The sequence below is a fragment of the Temnothorax curvispinosus genome, unplaced genomic scaffold (genome assembly GCF_003070985.1).
Source record: "Temnothorax curvispinosus isolate PA1 unplaced genomic scaffold, ASM307098v1 QBEX01013620.1, whole genome shotgun sequence".
In the NCBI taxonomy this organism is placed as follows: domain Eukaryota; kingdom Metazoa; phylum Arthropoda; class Insecta; order Hymenoptera; family Formicidae; genus Temnothorax; species Temnothorax curvispinosus.
This window is the reverse complement of record NW_020223400.1, coordinates 372,063-388,689: the sequence shown is the minus strand read 5'-3', so window position 1 is coordinate 388,689 and position 16,627 is coordinate 372,063. Positions and strand designations below refer to the sequence as shown.

General features: G+C 38.6%; 1 protein-coding gene across 2 annotated transcripts in view; it reads right to left on the bottom strand.

Moving 5' to 3' along the window:
• The window catches only part of LOC112463749 (tRNA dimethylallyltransferase), a 70,026-nt gene that overhangs the window by 17,690 nt on the left and 35,709 nt on the right, over positions 1–16,627 (bottom strand). For both annotated transcript variants that reach the window (XM_025030290.1, XM_025030288.1), the window contains exon 4: positions 14,933–15,068. In XM_025030290.1, coding sequence (XP_024886058.1) covers positions 14,933–15,068 — 136 coding nt within the window. The remainder of the gene's footprint in view (positions 1–14,932; positions 15,069–16,627) is intronic.

Below are 16,627 nucleotides of genomic sequence, written 5' to 3'. Positions count from 1 at the left end.
TACCAGTCATGTTATTCGATACGTAAAATTATATAGTTGTAACCAGTTCGCTATCGCGGTTATAAAATAGGCAATATCGAATAAAGTTTTCAGAAGAAAAGAGAAAATAAATTCTATTTCATAATCCACGAAACAAAATTAAAATAATTACAGAAATATCGAAAGTAGGCAAAGCACGTTAAATAAAAATCATTGTATGTTAAGTTTTAAATTGTTCTAAAATCTAGTACAAGCATCTTTCTTATTTTACATAATTTTTACTCATCTCTAGTTCTCACTGAGGATTGCACACATTTGTCTTTTTCCTTTTTTTTTTCGGCAACTCTCAATTCAGATCCGCTGGGCATAATTTCTCGATCGAAGGGGCCCGGGCGGCACGATAGAGAAAGAACGAGGGGGCAGAGAGAAGCCGTCATATGTACATGTGTGTCTGAATATACAATATATAATATGTATGTGTGAGTGTGACCCAAGGCATTAACAAGACAAGGGGACGAACACGAAAGGGTTCTAGTCTATACCATCAAACCATGATTCTAAGAAGAACGAGAAAATTATTCCGTTATCGAGGAACATTATATAGTATAATACATACCTAAGCTTCAATATCGTATTGTTAACAAAAATACTTTCATCCTACAAAAATCGCAAATTAAATTCGTTAAAACCAATATAGTTTGTTAACTCCTATACTACCGTCCTTTTTATAATCGTTTTTTTATGTGACTCGAGAAAGAAAGTTAATTAGCCATGAGTGCCGATAGCAATTACCCGGTCGACTAACGGGGTAACCGATAATTAGAAACAAAAATATTACAAAACAATCTAATAAATAGCTGGTTCACGTTGTCGATAAGGACGACTGGATATACTGGAGAATTTATGAGGTTGGTAGGTAAAATAATCTCTGTTAGATCTTAGTGAAACGTGCAGGATACGTGCGCAGCTCCCGATTAGGTCCGATTAGGTCTGTGACGTTCAGGTTCGTTTCCTTAGATTACGCCGCGCCGCGGCCTTCTTAGATCATTTTCTTCGAGGATAAGAGAAGTAATACTCAGCGGGTATACGTGCGAAGGCGTTATCGTGCACACTCAATTACAGGGGAATCCTATCCTTATATACGATGCTATCCCGCGATAAGTGGCAAAATCCATTACAGTTGCTCGCGCGCGCGCGCAAATCCGCGCGGCGCGTCTCGCACAAATCGCACATAAATTTCCGACGTGATGTACGAGTTAATGACGCGACGTTAGTGACTTCATTCATCCGTGGCATTCGGCGGGACGAGCTTTACTCGTGCTGCGAGAGTCATTTAATTTTACCACGTTTCGCCATACCGGACGACGGCGAAGGAACGTGGTTCACGCCCGTCTTCCACTCGGCAATCGAAACGCTTTTATTTCCCAAATGCTTTCAACGCGGCGATCCGACGTTGTACCTCCTATAAGATCATAGGGTCTCTCGAATTCCAGATAAAATAAAGTTTTTGTGATGAGTAATCGAATCACGATATTATTCCAAATATTTATGAATCAGTCCTCTTGATCCTATTTATCTGTGATTTTTCTGTGAATTTAAGATAAAAGAATTTAAGATGCGATGTGATAGAATAACTATTAATATGTAAATATAGAACAATATATTTCATCATTTTTCCATGTTAATACGCATTCTTGATGATGTCAACTTATCTATCGCTTTTCATGAATTTAAAAAGGAAAGTTCAATGTATACAATTAAATAATCGTTTCCTTCGTTTTTCAACTTTAAATATTTCTATATTAATCTGACATTTGTGAAAACATTTAATATGGAAAGAATGTAATAAAGTAATTTATCTGTAATACAATAGAGCTGAAAAGAATTAAAAAGTTTGTAAACCTGAATTAAATAGGAAGCCGTTGCCGTACCATCTGTCTCTCAAAATATCATTTAAAAAATTTTATATTCGATTAAGTCAGGAAACTTCCGTGTCGTCCCGAGACAACTTTATTGCATGAAAAGCCGTGGATTAAAAGATCATCATTTTAATGCCGTTAGGGACTTCTGAGAATTTAGCGAACGAAAATAGTCGACGTTAGGGTCGAGAGGTAACTTTCGACGAGAACTCCTAACGAACGTCTGGAAGGTAGTATTCCTGTCACTCGGCGATAATCCTTCCCGCGGCTTCCGCTGGCTGTATCATCACGGGTGCGTACGAACGGCGGTCGTAACGGCGCGTCGCGCCGTCATCATTCGCTCGCCTCATCCTTATTGTGAATTCAACCGAACAAAAGAAACAACGGCCTCCTGATATTTTCGTTCTTCTTCGCTCCGCCGTTCGCGGCTGCATTCGACGTTGCGCTTCGGGTCGAGTTGCCGGAAATGCCGTGCGTGCCGCGGCGTCTAAAACCAACGTAGTCAGATCCGCATGCGAGACGCGACCGATAAAAAGATGGGGAATGAGAGATCGAGACAGAAAAAGCTGACGCCGGTTCCGAATCGCGCCTGTGGCCTCGGGGAAAGTTTCGTTCAATTCCTCTCTCCCAGGGAGAGCGATTTCTGATCCCATACCCCATGTGACACGTATCCCTCGAGCCCAAAGAAAAAACAGTGATTGGCTCGCTGATATTAAAACGAAGGGTATTTGGCTATCAGTTTACCGACAATAAAATAAAGATAAATGTAATTTATATAAGGTAAGAATATGTATCGGCGAGACAAATGCTTCGACAACCGAAGAAATGCCGATAAGAAATATAATTTTAATTACTACAGTCCTACATTATCTGTTTAAGAAAACAGTGTTAAAATGTACACGTTCAAGAATGTAAATAAGTTATCTATTTATAGTTTTTAATCAACGAAAATATTTTGTTATATTATTAAAAAATACGATATCAATATTCGCGACAAAATACAATTATTTGGACACATATTTGATAAATTTCCGAAGGTACATAATATTTTGCAGTGTCGCTTGAATTCCTCTTGACTCGTCCAAATTTTATGAGCAAATGGGTGCGTAACTAAGTAACGACAATAGCGGTCGTAGCCCTTATAATTGCTTTATTAATAGCGTCCACTGACTCGTGATGTTAACAGCACATTCACACCGCGACATCGTGGGAGGCTTATCTAATTTTAAAAGACGCTCCGCGCGTTGAAAATTTCAGACGTCGCTCCGGCGATTGTCGACAGATCTTCGACCATCGGAAGCTGAGTTCAAAAATCGCACTTGTATTATTGCAAAAATATCTATCATTAAAATGTTTGAAGATAGTCGTAATTTTTGGAGAATTTCTAAAAATGTTTAGTATTCTTTGAAATTTGAATAAAATTTATAGTCACTCGTAGGAAAGATCAAAGATAAAAAAGTACTTGGTGTTTAAAAAACAATGTGCATATAATGTCTATAATACTTATAAGTATTTAAAGTATATATATAATGTCTATTTTTATTTCTTTTCCTTAAAATGATAATTTATTTTTCATAATCAATTTTGCATTCAGTGCGATTTTAGATAAATTTTAGATAATAATTATATTAATTATTATTATCTATACAATTTTTACTCACGGACGAAAAGAAAAATCATGATAAGTAATGACGTAAACCATTCTCTTTCTCAATGCTCCCAAAAGTAATCTAACAGTTCGGAAAATAAATACTTGGGACAAAAGGAGAATGCCACTTTCCCTCCCGTCGAACGTGTTGGCTTTGCACGGAAGACTTTGATTTCGCGGCCGACTGACTTAACGGGTTTCCCTATCGACAGCTTCCCGGATTCTGAGGTATAGATTGGAGGCACGAGCGGCGCGACTTCCGGGATGATTTTCACGAAACCGAGATAAGAGAGGCAGACTCCATCCGTCTGGTCCAAAGGGCCAGAGAGTGATGCATTCTGCAAGTTTCCTTTGAAAAGTGACTCGAGGAAACTCGACCGTAAGAAAGCGATAATGCATCTCTCTCACAAGCGCACTTCACGTCCGGAATGATTCAAATGGTAAATTGAAAAGGCGATTGTGAATCCTTTGATATACATTGATCGTTCGCTTCAACAAGATTTCTGATTTTACCTTCTACAGCATAACATTGGAAAAATAGTAACATCCATAATTAAAAAATTAAAAGTTATTTATTTACCATGTGGCCTTTATCGAGTTCTACACGCAAAACAAATGGCATTCTGAATGAAAAAGAATATCTTACACACACCGTTACTCCTAATTTCATTATTCCGAGATTTATGACAGCCAGATCCTCTTTTTATAACCCGAGTCCTTCAATTTTGCTGGGCTGAAAAGGATTAAAAACGGCCATGCTCTGACTCAACGTGTTCCCTAACGTAAGCGCCACGAAGGTCAGAAGTTACGACCGGAGTCTGTGAAATGGCGCGCGGATGCGAGCAATAAATTCTTAAGGACTATCCCGCTGAGAGGAGCAACATTATGGTTGGCCATTGTGATTGCCATTTATACCACTTTTCTTCGATTTTATTGCTGAAAGCCGAAGAAAGCCAAAAAATTACGATGCCAGTCGCGCTTACGCATCTATCAAATCGGAAGCGGTAATATAATGTATACATGTACATACATATAATTTCTTTTTTAGATTTTTATTTAGATATTTTTTTAGATATTTTTTTTAGATATTTTATTTGGAGTGATAAAAATAATATTAAAAACAGTAACTCTATCGTCATTATTTTAGCTTTTATTGTCTGTCGTAATAAAATTATTATCTATATAGGAACAAAACGTGAAAATGACAAATAATCACGCGCGCTACGAAGAAGGAAAAAACCTACTTGCATAAAATGCAAGAAATAACGTTTTACTGGATAACCTTCGCCTTTCTTTGCTACTGAACCGAGAATAAGTCTTTACCTATATACCTACACTTTATTGTCAGCAATAAAAGATATTGGATGACATTTAAGTCAATTTGCGTAAACAAATCTTATTTCCGCATTTGAAAACAAAATATGCTCTATTTATACATATAATGCTATATCCCTTTACTATAGGTCCGATAAGCGATACCAAATATATTTGCCATTATATACAATAACTTTCCTTTTGTCCATTTTAAATAACATACCCGTCGTATATTTTATATTCTTATTTCGTCTCCAATTTATATATTTCATCTCGATAAAAATGTAAAATCGTTTAATCATCCACATCAAGGCCGATCGACCGTCTCCTCTTTTCGTCGCGATGTACGACACATATCGGCGGGACACGTCACCGTTTTTGCGAGACACAGTACGACTATCGGCTATATCATACAGGAAGGCGCAAACGTATTCGCCGCCGTACTCCGAAGCCGTCCGGCCAGTCGGTCGGTGGTCGGTCGGTCGGTCGGTGGCAGGAAATGACGACACATCCTCGGGTCGCGTAAGCTCCTCGTACATAGACGACCTAGCAGCTGCCGTCCAAGTGACACTCCCCGGGCGCTTTAAAAGTCGCAGGCCGATCGCACGCATACACCGCGCAAGAAGAAATTGCAACACGGAGGATAAGACTGGGGAAGAAGACGAAAGGGTGGAGAGGGGAAGGGGGGGGAAGGGAATGGAAGAAAGAAACAGCACTCGGCCAGATGCGCGGCACATTTTAATTAACGTCCAGACATCCTCCGAGACGGATGACCCCGAACTCAGGGCCATTCGATGACCCTTTTCCCATCGCGGTGCGTCCTCTGGATAACAGGAAGCGCGCCTTTCTCCTCATTCTCCTCGCCTGGACACGCGAAATGATCTTCCTTATACAGACGTGGTATGGATGAGCACGTATGGCATTTCTCGAGAAGATATAATTTGACACGGGTTCTACAATTCGCATAAAGCCCATAAATTCTTTATTGTGCAATGTATTGCACTACACGAAATGGAGCATGTTTAACGAATGTTTCACATATACGATTCTTTATAAGGCTCGATAATACTTTCTGTCCTCAAATATCGAGATGTGATGCAAATTTCGATAAAGAAAATCGATACAAAAAGCTCACTGGTCACGCACAAGGTCTTTAAATTCTTCTAACTGATAAAGCGAAACATATTCAATTCGAACGAAATCGTAGAAATATCGTGATAAATTTGTGAACAAAATTGTATTATTGCCAATCTTTTCAGCAGAAAACAGAATCTCCCAAGATATCGATATGTTATATATTTTTCGCGCGATATTTCCGTCTCTTGGAAACCACAAAATTCCGGAAGCATCTCATGTGAGATATTACATTACATAACGTGATATAACGTAAATGGATTTTATCGCGCCGGTCTGTGTAACCTGGGACAACAAACATCACGAAGGACTGAGCTAGTCTTGTCAGTCGATAGCCGCAGAGAATCGATCGTCTATCTCTTCTTGGAACGTTCCACCGAAATAAATACACCTTCGATAAGCTTCACTGCATCTAATTTTTATCACACTAACATATTTTAAATTATGATAATCTGTACGTGTCATACATATATATCATAAGTAAATCTTTTATTATATCGATAATTATCAAAATTACTACATTTTTATCTTCTTCAAATAGATTCCTCAGAGTATTTCGATTATTTATCAATAATTTCTACGTAACTTTATAAAATTTTATATCGCATAAGTAATATATGATTAAAATATAAAAACATTTTTATTAAGAAATTAAAGATTTTATATCTGATCTCACTTGTATGTTAAACGTTTGTTGAAGCAGCAAAGAGAAGGTTCTTAAAATACTAAAAGAGGAGGTTCGTAAGTCCAGGGATCTCTATTACAGATCGATATTCTACGAAGCGTTACTTTCAGACGATCTTTCCAGCTCCAGTAGCGCCGAGAACGGAATCGCTGAACGCAGTTGAGGTCGCGCGATTCATTCAACTTTCTATCGAGCGCCGAGCGACGCGGATGCGCGTCGATGAGGCTGCATACGTCGTCGTATAGTTGCACGCGCGGGATTACGTTGCCGGCGAGTCATTCATAAAAATAACACGGCCGGTGCACTCTACTACGAGAGACCGCCCTCGGCGTACGTACGGGCGCGTAACGCGAGACCGGGGAATGCATGCGCACACGTACGCACGCGAGGCTACGTACCGAGGTGGATAACTCGAGCTAGTAAGGGGCCGTAGAAAGTAGCTATACGAACCGACTCGAGTCAGACGAATTTTACGCTCGTCGCGCACGACGCCTTCGGCCGTCTCGGATGTTATTTTTCAACGTATGCTCACCTCACGTCGATCGTATCTGCCAGTAAGGCGATTATCCATAAAAAGATGATTTTTTTTCAAGGTTCGCGAACGTTTTATAAATCATGTGTTTTGACTTGTATTCCTTAATGCCGTAAATCACGTGACGGTTTCCATTAACAATGATAATGAAAGACCTGTCGTTGCGATAGTTTACTCGTACTGTGCTCGGTATAATGTGAAGTCATTTTTTTTCTACCTTTTCAACACTATTGATTGAGTATTAATAATCAATAGTATTCAATAATAAATACTAAATTAAAACGCGATATTTATATTAATTGTATTACAGGCATTAAATCTTTGAATATTTGTGAAATCATTGAATTTATTTAACATTTTAATAACTCTGTCCTTTCTGAATGGAGCATACGGTATAAAAAACTTGTTAGTTTTTAAATAAGTATAGTTTAAAAGAAGGAAATAATAATCTAAACGATTAAACGATGTTGGATATATAAACGGCGCTGCAATTGCTATTTTATGACGCCCCTATCTGGAAGGTACAGTTTAATTCTGTCCATAGAATTTGCATAATTTAATCGCGTCTGCGTGGACGATAAGTCATAAAATACAGCTTGTAGGATTTGGAACGTAACTTGTAAACGAAGTTACATCTCTATAATATTTTACGAAACGCAGAACAGGATCTTTCTAAATGCACCATTCATTTTGCGATTGCTAAAGAGAGGAATTTTTAGAGTTTATTACAAATGTTAAATTATTTATTAAAATGCTGTTAATATTAATATGCTAAATATAATAGTTTTTAAATTATTTTACATAAAATACACGCGTAGCAAAAGTATAATAAATTCTTCAATAAGGATCTCTTTTTCTCGGAAAAAAATCATGCACATCATGGATTCAATATAGAAGCTTCTATTGGAAAAAAAATATGTTTTTCTTCAAAAGAGTTTGATTCAATGCTAATGAATGTAAAAACACACGTATTTGCAATACCGAAGTGTAACTTTTTGCGTTTTGTAGTTACATATTTATAATGTTAAATTATATTGAATAAAGATCACGCGTGACGTTGTTTAGACAGACGGAAGCGCATATGCTTACAGTATTGTAAACATGCTTATAGTATTGCACACTTCGAACTTCCCACGCGGAAAGGAACCGAACGAATTACTGGATGAGAACTCGATGCAAAAACACCAATATGCATAAATAATTTCGCGAACAAATAGTCGAGGTGCACAAATAATAATTAGAACCATTCTTGAAAGCTAATAATCACGTTACGTGCATTTAGAAAATCATTGGCTTTAAATTTTCTTTTTCTCGACATATTTACGTTCCTTGTGACAAACATGTTTTTCTGTCGCTGAAATAACGACGATTAATACAAATAATGCAAAAATAAGCACATAATTAAAATGATGAATTGTAAACTAATCGTCGAGATATATTGCGAGATAAAAATCTTCTTATTTGTGTACGCTTGAGTTGAATTATGCAAAAACTGTCATGTTCAAAAAGCATTGAAACGATTAAAAAAGATAAATATAAAGTAGGTATATAAATATATAATATATCTATACTTGTATATGTTTCTTGATAATTCTCGAAGAAGTTTTCGAGCTAAAATGGCAGAGTGTGCATCACAAATATTATCACTTATTTGCACACACGTGCCGCATAATAATTAGACGGCTAATCCATCATGTTGCAAATATCTTAATTCACGAGCGAAGCTCTCGTTGCCAGCCGATTCATCTGCGTGCCTAGAAAAATCGTCCCGTATAAAGTCCGCTCGCGACGATATATACTAACCGCATCGACTTTCCCGGGGCAATTTTCGCGATAGCCCCGTCTTGGCAGTCGGCGGAATTTAACACGGCCCGAACGATCGTAAAGCAGTGCTTGTCGTCACCGGGATTTTTCATGAACCCGCGCTTTCGCATCCGCAATGCGGACGAAATGCGGCATCTCGTCGAGTATCGCAGGCGTCGCGGCTCTCGACGAAAAATCGCCGAACGGTCTCGTTAGCCTTAACGACTTGTAAAACGAAATTGCTGCGTTAACGACTCCACGCCAAGCTTATATCTATTCTAAGTCAACGGTTGGGTCCAGAATGGATACCTCCATCATGACAGCACTAACCACGGTGGATGACAAAAAATCGATCTACGCAGCCAACGTGATCGTGTATCTCACAACAGATTTATGCTGTTGTCACAAATCCTACTCCATCTTTAACAAAGTGCCACCAAGACACACGCATCCGGCAATTTCGGAATATATAAGAGATACATGATGGATCGAACTGCGTGTGATTACGCAAATTTAAACGCACTCGTGCCACATCGTAATAATTAGTATTCGTTCCACAAATTAGATGTTACAAATGCCGCTTCTCTCGTCCACTTCCGACTCTCTTTCGCGACTCGTTCCACACTCGAGAATTTTCGTGCCCTCGTAAAATTTAGCTTCTCCTTTTGCTTCTTTTCTTCCTCTTCGCGAACAGGAAACTCTCGTTTCCGAGACGGAAACGCGCTCGGATATCTCGATAGAAAAAGAGACGGAGCAACGAAATATTCGCAGCAAAATACGAATGTTAAGAAATGCGATTTCTCACAATATCGCGCAATGATGTATCTGATTGTGCATTTATAAGAAAAATATTTAAAATGCAAAAGTGAAATTTGCAAAAGTGTGCGGATGATAAAAGAGATATATAATAGATTAAAAAAATATAAGACCATTTCAATCAACGCCGTTTGTACTTGAAATAAAATATTTATTCGTGTTTGTCCGTACTCATTTCCTTAATCTGGATTTGGATTTCCTTAATCTTGACATCGTGTTTTGGAGCATCCTGACACCCTTTAAGTCTAAAGGGTTTTTGAAAGCGTTTCTGATGTGTTACAAAAAATCTATAAAAATTCAGTATCGTGTCTTTAAGGTTTCAAAAAGTGTGATTTCTATATACTTACATATTCCAAAACTATTGCAATTTTTTTTTAAGTGTTGAAACGTCAGGAGAAAACTGTAAAATATGAAAGATTGACTGTGTCTTAAAAGGTCCATATGGTGTCCGCGCAATGTTAATGAAGCTAATATAATTTTATTAATCTCATTTGCATTTAATTTTATTTGGCTTCTTAATCTTGAACTCTAAAATAACCAAGTAATTTTTTGTTGCGATCCACATACGCACACAGATGGACACATATTGCTAACGTTGTATTACTGTCGCAATCGTATTGATGGATGTGAACTTTTATCGACCGACGATCTATATATAAACGTAACGGGAGAGACGGCACGTGACAATTTCTTCGCTGGCATTCGTAAATTTCGCACGACTCTCGACGACGTGTATCATGTGAGTGGAATTCCTCATATTTTTATTAGAACTCGACTCATTTAATTCGCCTCATTAAACAGTGTAAAGTTATCTATAACGGAAGCGGAAGCGGAATTTATCGCAAACGTAAAATGGGACACGTGAAGCACGAGAGATATTTATTAATAAAACGGGAGACGACCGCAATATAACGGAAATCGAGACATAATGACCGGGTGACACGACTACCATCGCGGTTCCTAAATTATAACCGGTGATTCAAGACGCAGATCATTTTGACATAGGGCTATTTAGGTACGTCGTAGATATATGGCGTGGAAATAATAAAGAATTCATTAATGGTTTGTGTCGACACAACTGTCGACGACAACGTGCGGTTTTAGCTGTATTGCTGATAATTTTGACGCAAGGGAATCTGCCAAGAAACAATATCGTTTCTCCGGATTTATTTCAATAATTTCACCAATGACTCTAATTACTATTCTTATTTATATCTCATCTCATTTTTCACTCGCTCCTATTCATATGTTTATACGTTCATTTGACGCATATCTCTATACGGTTACCGTCCAGAATCGCTCATTGTTTCGCAACATTGTAACTAGTCCAGGCACCGAGATCCTCGATCACGCGAGAGAACTTAATCGGTCCACTTTATCAAAGGTGGCAGTTGCAACCGATAACGGGAAAAGCAAATCGTATCGCCTCTCACTCTCCAGCGCCCATTGCAATGGAAAAGGTGCGCGGAAGTTCGTCCGCGCGATACTGTATACGTTCGTACGTGCGCTCACGTGTGTGCAAGTGGTTGCAAAGGATCGATGGAAAGGTAGCGAGGAGGGAGGTATTTGCAATACGGCAGAAAAATCTGGCATTCCAGTGCGGCTGCTCGCGAAACGCAGTCAGTGATCCATGCATAAACGATGACGTACGAGCATTAAGCCTTTCTTACACTATTATCTCTATCTCTCTCTTTCTCTCTTTTCCTTCAATGGATCATAGAAAGTATTCATAAAGTAGTCATTGTAAGAGTGACGTCATCAGCTATAATTTTAACCATAGTAGTACATTCTTTAGATTTCGCTTGTATATTAGTTACTTTCAATTTACAGAAATTCTCTATGCAAGATTTAATTATATTAATTAATAAACATATTTGTTGAACATATCATATAATTTGTCTAATAGATCTTTTAAACTAATATTCATTACTTTAGTTAAATTTAAATTAAAGTAGTTTTCTATGAATTAAAAGATTTCAGAGACTTAGACTTTTTTAAGAACTTCCAACTCAATGTTGAAAATTAGGTAAATCAAAGTCAAGAATCAAGATTAGGAAGTTACTAGACAAAACCGATTTTAAATTGTATATTTTATCAAATGTAGATGTCTATCGTTATTATCGTCCACAAATGGTAAGAGCATGATGAAATCGCATGCGATGGTTTGAAGTGACCAGAATATATACCGCGAAATATAGTATAACGCTCATTCATTCCCGAGTACGTTACAATACGGCATAGTCCATCTGATTGAGAAATATGGTGTGAACGGAACCTTACTCGAGAACTCGCCGTTACTTAACGCCGCCTGCTCTCGGGGAAAGTCTTAGACCACAGATCTGCGGTAACGTAAGGCTAAAGAAATTCTCGAATGGCCCGTTAGTACGGGCACCGGCACAGGCAAGGTTGCCGAGGGATCGACTTCCGATTTCGAAATCGTGCTGGGCACCGATCGTTTCGCGGTATTTAGGATACCGGTGGTTTCGAGCGGACGGCGGTATTTGTGTCAGACGGCCTCGCGATTTTTGACATCGCCGCCTGAAACGGCCGCGTATTAGCATACATCGGCTTCGCTGTGCTTTTACTTTTATGACAGCGAGTCTCGCGCGAACGTCAGACGAAGGTTAATCGATTCGTGACTTAATTAAAGACTTAAAGACTAAACGTGTGGCGTAAATCTCCATAAATTCGGTAGTTTAACTGTGGAACGACGTCGTATGCATCTCTCGTGTCTTTTAGATTACGTAAAAAAAAAAAAAAAAAATCGAATTTGACCGTGAGAGGATAGATGTGCAATTACGTCAAGATTTTCTTGTTACATAAGTCGAGGGAATATTTTTGAGACATTGTTAATCACAGAAAGTGCTAATTGATAAAAATCTCAATATACATCACATATATAAGTATAGTATAGTATATATTTATATTTTTATTATGTTTCTATGGAGCGTGAATTTCTATCAAAGCAACCGATCTGGCAACTGTCAAAATGAGATATCTCGCACAGTTGCAATCAATTCTGAGGTATTTATTGTCAGAAAGTATTTCCTAATTTGCTTTCCTATTTATGAGCGAGTCGGCGTAGCAGAACCGCGGATAAATTAATAATGCGGAAAGTGCTATTGGAGAAATGACAGTTCTGCCGTGACAGTAGCTGCCGGTCGACACTTCCGCTCTGCCGCTTTTAAAGCCACTACTTCAGTGAATATTTCCGTTGAGGTAACACCGCGTAGCCTAGAATCAAAGTTTCTATCCGTTTTTATCCGAATTCGCCGCTGATTACATATTAGATCCAATAAATTTGCACGCCGTGCAATCAACATCATCGTCTCGTAATTAGCCAGCTGTAGTTTCACGAAATGTTGTTCATTCAAAGCACGCATGATTTAACATCTCGTTGCGAAACTGTGACACCGGTTGAGAAGACTGTAATTCCGAGAGGCAGTCAGAATAAATAGATACAACGCGAAAAAAAGTATATTGCACGAAATTAATAGAAACGTTTGCGTATAATTTACCTACTTTCTACATATAATTTTTATCTTCTGTTTTTTTTTTACCTACGCGTTTGCTACAATCATATTAGAAATAATGGTCGTTATTGACCGATTCTTATTTTATTTTTGACTTAACATTCCTTCCTCATCCTCAGAGCTCGGATTAGTTTAGCCGAGCGATATTTTCTGTGATCTCTGTCATGAGAAGCCTTGGATAGCGATTTCTTTCGAAAGAGTAGGCGGGAACGAAGTATCTGCGGCGCTGAAAGCGGCACCATCGATTATCCTGACCTATCGGAGGCGACGATAAACCAGACCGGGCCGCGTTCGAAGGCGATAAACTTTATCGTTTATCAAGGAAAACGAGCGGCGCTGCTGAGAGCGGCGATACAGTTATTCCTCAGTCAAGATCCAGACTCGAAAACGAACGGGCGATACCCCAGCCGGCCTCGTCCTGAGTTAACCCGAAACAGATTGCGAGAACAAGTTGACGGCGACGAATCAGATAAAATGAGTCGCGTCAAATGCAATCCCCCCCCCCCCGACAAATTAATATGTTGACGCTCCCGCGCGTTTCCGTCGTAAACGGCGATAATTCCTGTCCTTCGAATTTTTCTATCGCACCCGTAAAAATAAAACATTTATCACAATGCGCTGAATATAGGCGCCGTCGATTAGCGGGATGCTTTTAAGACATCGATAAAGCGAACCCCGTGGTGCACCGAGCACAATAAACTTTAACTACGCACGACGTGATAGCGTTTTATGATCAACAGTGGTTACGCGAATACCCTTTTTTTTTACTTAAATCAGCGATCGAGCCGAAGATTTATTCATTATATTAATTCTTGTCACGTCAAAAAATCAGAAATTCTTGCGCAAACATTTCACATTTTTCAGCAAACGGTAGATTCTTAATTACGAAGATAATATTAATCTGAAGATAGCAAGAATCTGAGGATACTGATAACAAGATTATATTACACACGAATAGAATTGTACACCTATTTTTATTAGACTGATAATACGGTTTTAAAGTTCCTTATAAAAATCAGCAGAACATTTTGCGTAAAAGATCCTCGTAAAAAGGATGTTTTACGAATGATATACTAAAAGTCGCTTTAGGCAATAATTAAATAGGAATGATTATAGATTTCGAACGACATTCAACGGGAATTTGTACACGAGAAGTTTACGGAAGAATCGAATGTAAATTTCATTTATTTTAATCTATTTCATAAATCCATAAAGAAAATAGGTCTAGATTTTTATGTCACCTTAAAATTATGCACGAAAATCAGTATACGTTGATCTCTCGTTTTGTTATTCACTAGTTTCTACGGTTATTTTGTCTAAACGCTCGTCATGAAATTTATACTCAAAGGCAAGACGAATCGAGAAGCAATAAAATATATTGACAGAGACAAATTGCGAGAAGTAATGGTCTGGGAAACACGATGGTAAGTTCAAACAGGAGGCGTAGTTCCGTCGTTATTTTGGTAATACATCATACGGTCTGTCTGTGACAGTGGTAGGGTGATATCGATCGCTGACGTATCGAAGTTTAATCTATCGAAAGAACGCGGTCACGCACGTCGAGCATACCTTATTGCAGCGCAGCCACAAGATAATGGAATTTGGATATCTCAGAGGTCCCCCTAATCCGCAGCCACCGGCGTTGCGTTGGGCTTTCAGAAGCTCGGAATGGGTTTTTCCATGCTGATGAAAAATCTCCAAAGATCTGTAACAGATTCGAAAAAGACCTTCATTAATCCGCGGATCTTAACTTATCTTTTTCATGATATGTTAGAGATATCACGTATAGATTCATATTTAAATCTGGATCTTTTGTATAAGTGCAAATGAAATTGACATTAGTCACATCTTTTCCGTGGTCATATCTGGGTCATATCTCTTTTAACTTCCGTTAAAAAAAATCAAATTTTGTGTCATCATAGCCGAATTAATCAAAGCATAAAAATTAGCATACGTCAATATATTCTTATCATTGACTTATATTACTATAGCTATTTGCCGAAGTAAAAAATATTTATAATGAAAAATATATTCATATTACACAGTAAAATGTCCCAGAAAGTCCACTCTAAATTTTGTGTTAAAATAACACAATGCATGAGTTATTTTAACACAAAATTTAGAGTGGACTTTCTGGGACATTAAATTTTTTACAGTGTATCGATGGACACAAGAATATAATTAAATCACGGAAATTATAGAGAATGATATCATAGGCATGTACGATATTGATGGACATGAATTGTATTATACGGATACAATACGCTATTCATCGTCTCGTGCATTCTCGTAAACTTGTCACTCGTAGAAAGGGATGACTATAATAGTCGTCTATTTTACACGTTCGATAATATTAAACTTCGCGATATTCAAGACCGGCTTTCGACGACATTTTCGTCACCGGAGAGAGATAGAGGGAGGGAGAGAAAAAGGAATTTTTCGTAATTAGCAAGTGCCTTGACGTCTCTCGGCCAGATGCCTAAGGTGATCGAACTCGCGTCTCGAAGATTTATGTTGAGCGACGAGTGACCGCACGGAAACATTCCACAATTTAAAGAGAAAGATCGCGAGCAGTCGCCTACCTCGTGAAAGTGCGAACCGCATTATTAAAGGTCGTTCGTCAAACGATCGGAGAGACTGGAATAGTGCTGGATAATTAGCGCGCGTCGTTTCGCGCTCGTTAATTACACGGCGTATTACGCCCTGTAACATCGTGATTCTTATCTCGACGCTAAAATAAAATTCAGCATCAAATTAACAACGAACACTCGTCTAGTATGCATTAAACAGTCTCTATAGGAATCTCGGTGTCTCGATAAATGCCGAGGTCCCGTATATGCGACACAAACTAATTATGACTTCCGATCTTGACTCGTGTTATCGCTCATGCGTGCATGTGATTGTAATGTTGTCGTGAGAAATACGACTATTTATGCAAACATAATGCGTTGCGCGATTCTTCTCTCGCTCAAGCTGCATCCTATCTGCGAAAGGAGCAAGAAAGATTGAATGAAAACGTGCATGCGGTAGGGCATGACAAATCTCTGACGAGTGTCGCCGCGCCGTGCCGTATATGTATAAATACACGCATTGACGCGAGCCGGCCGGTGCAGCGGTGATGGAAACAAAAGTCTCCATAAGCCTGGCCAAAGCTATCTCCAGAATTAACGATCGTGTCCCGGCTTCCCCCGATCGACGACGAGGGTCGCCTAATTCTGTGACTGGGTCGTCGCCGGCGTCGCCGAGTAAACGGATCTCGGGAGA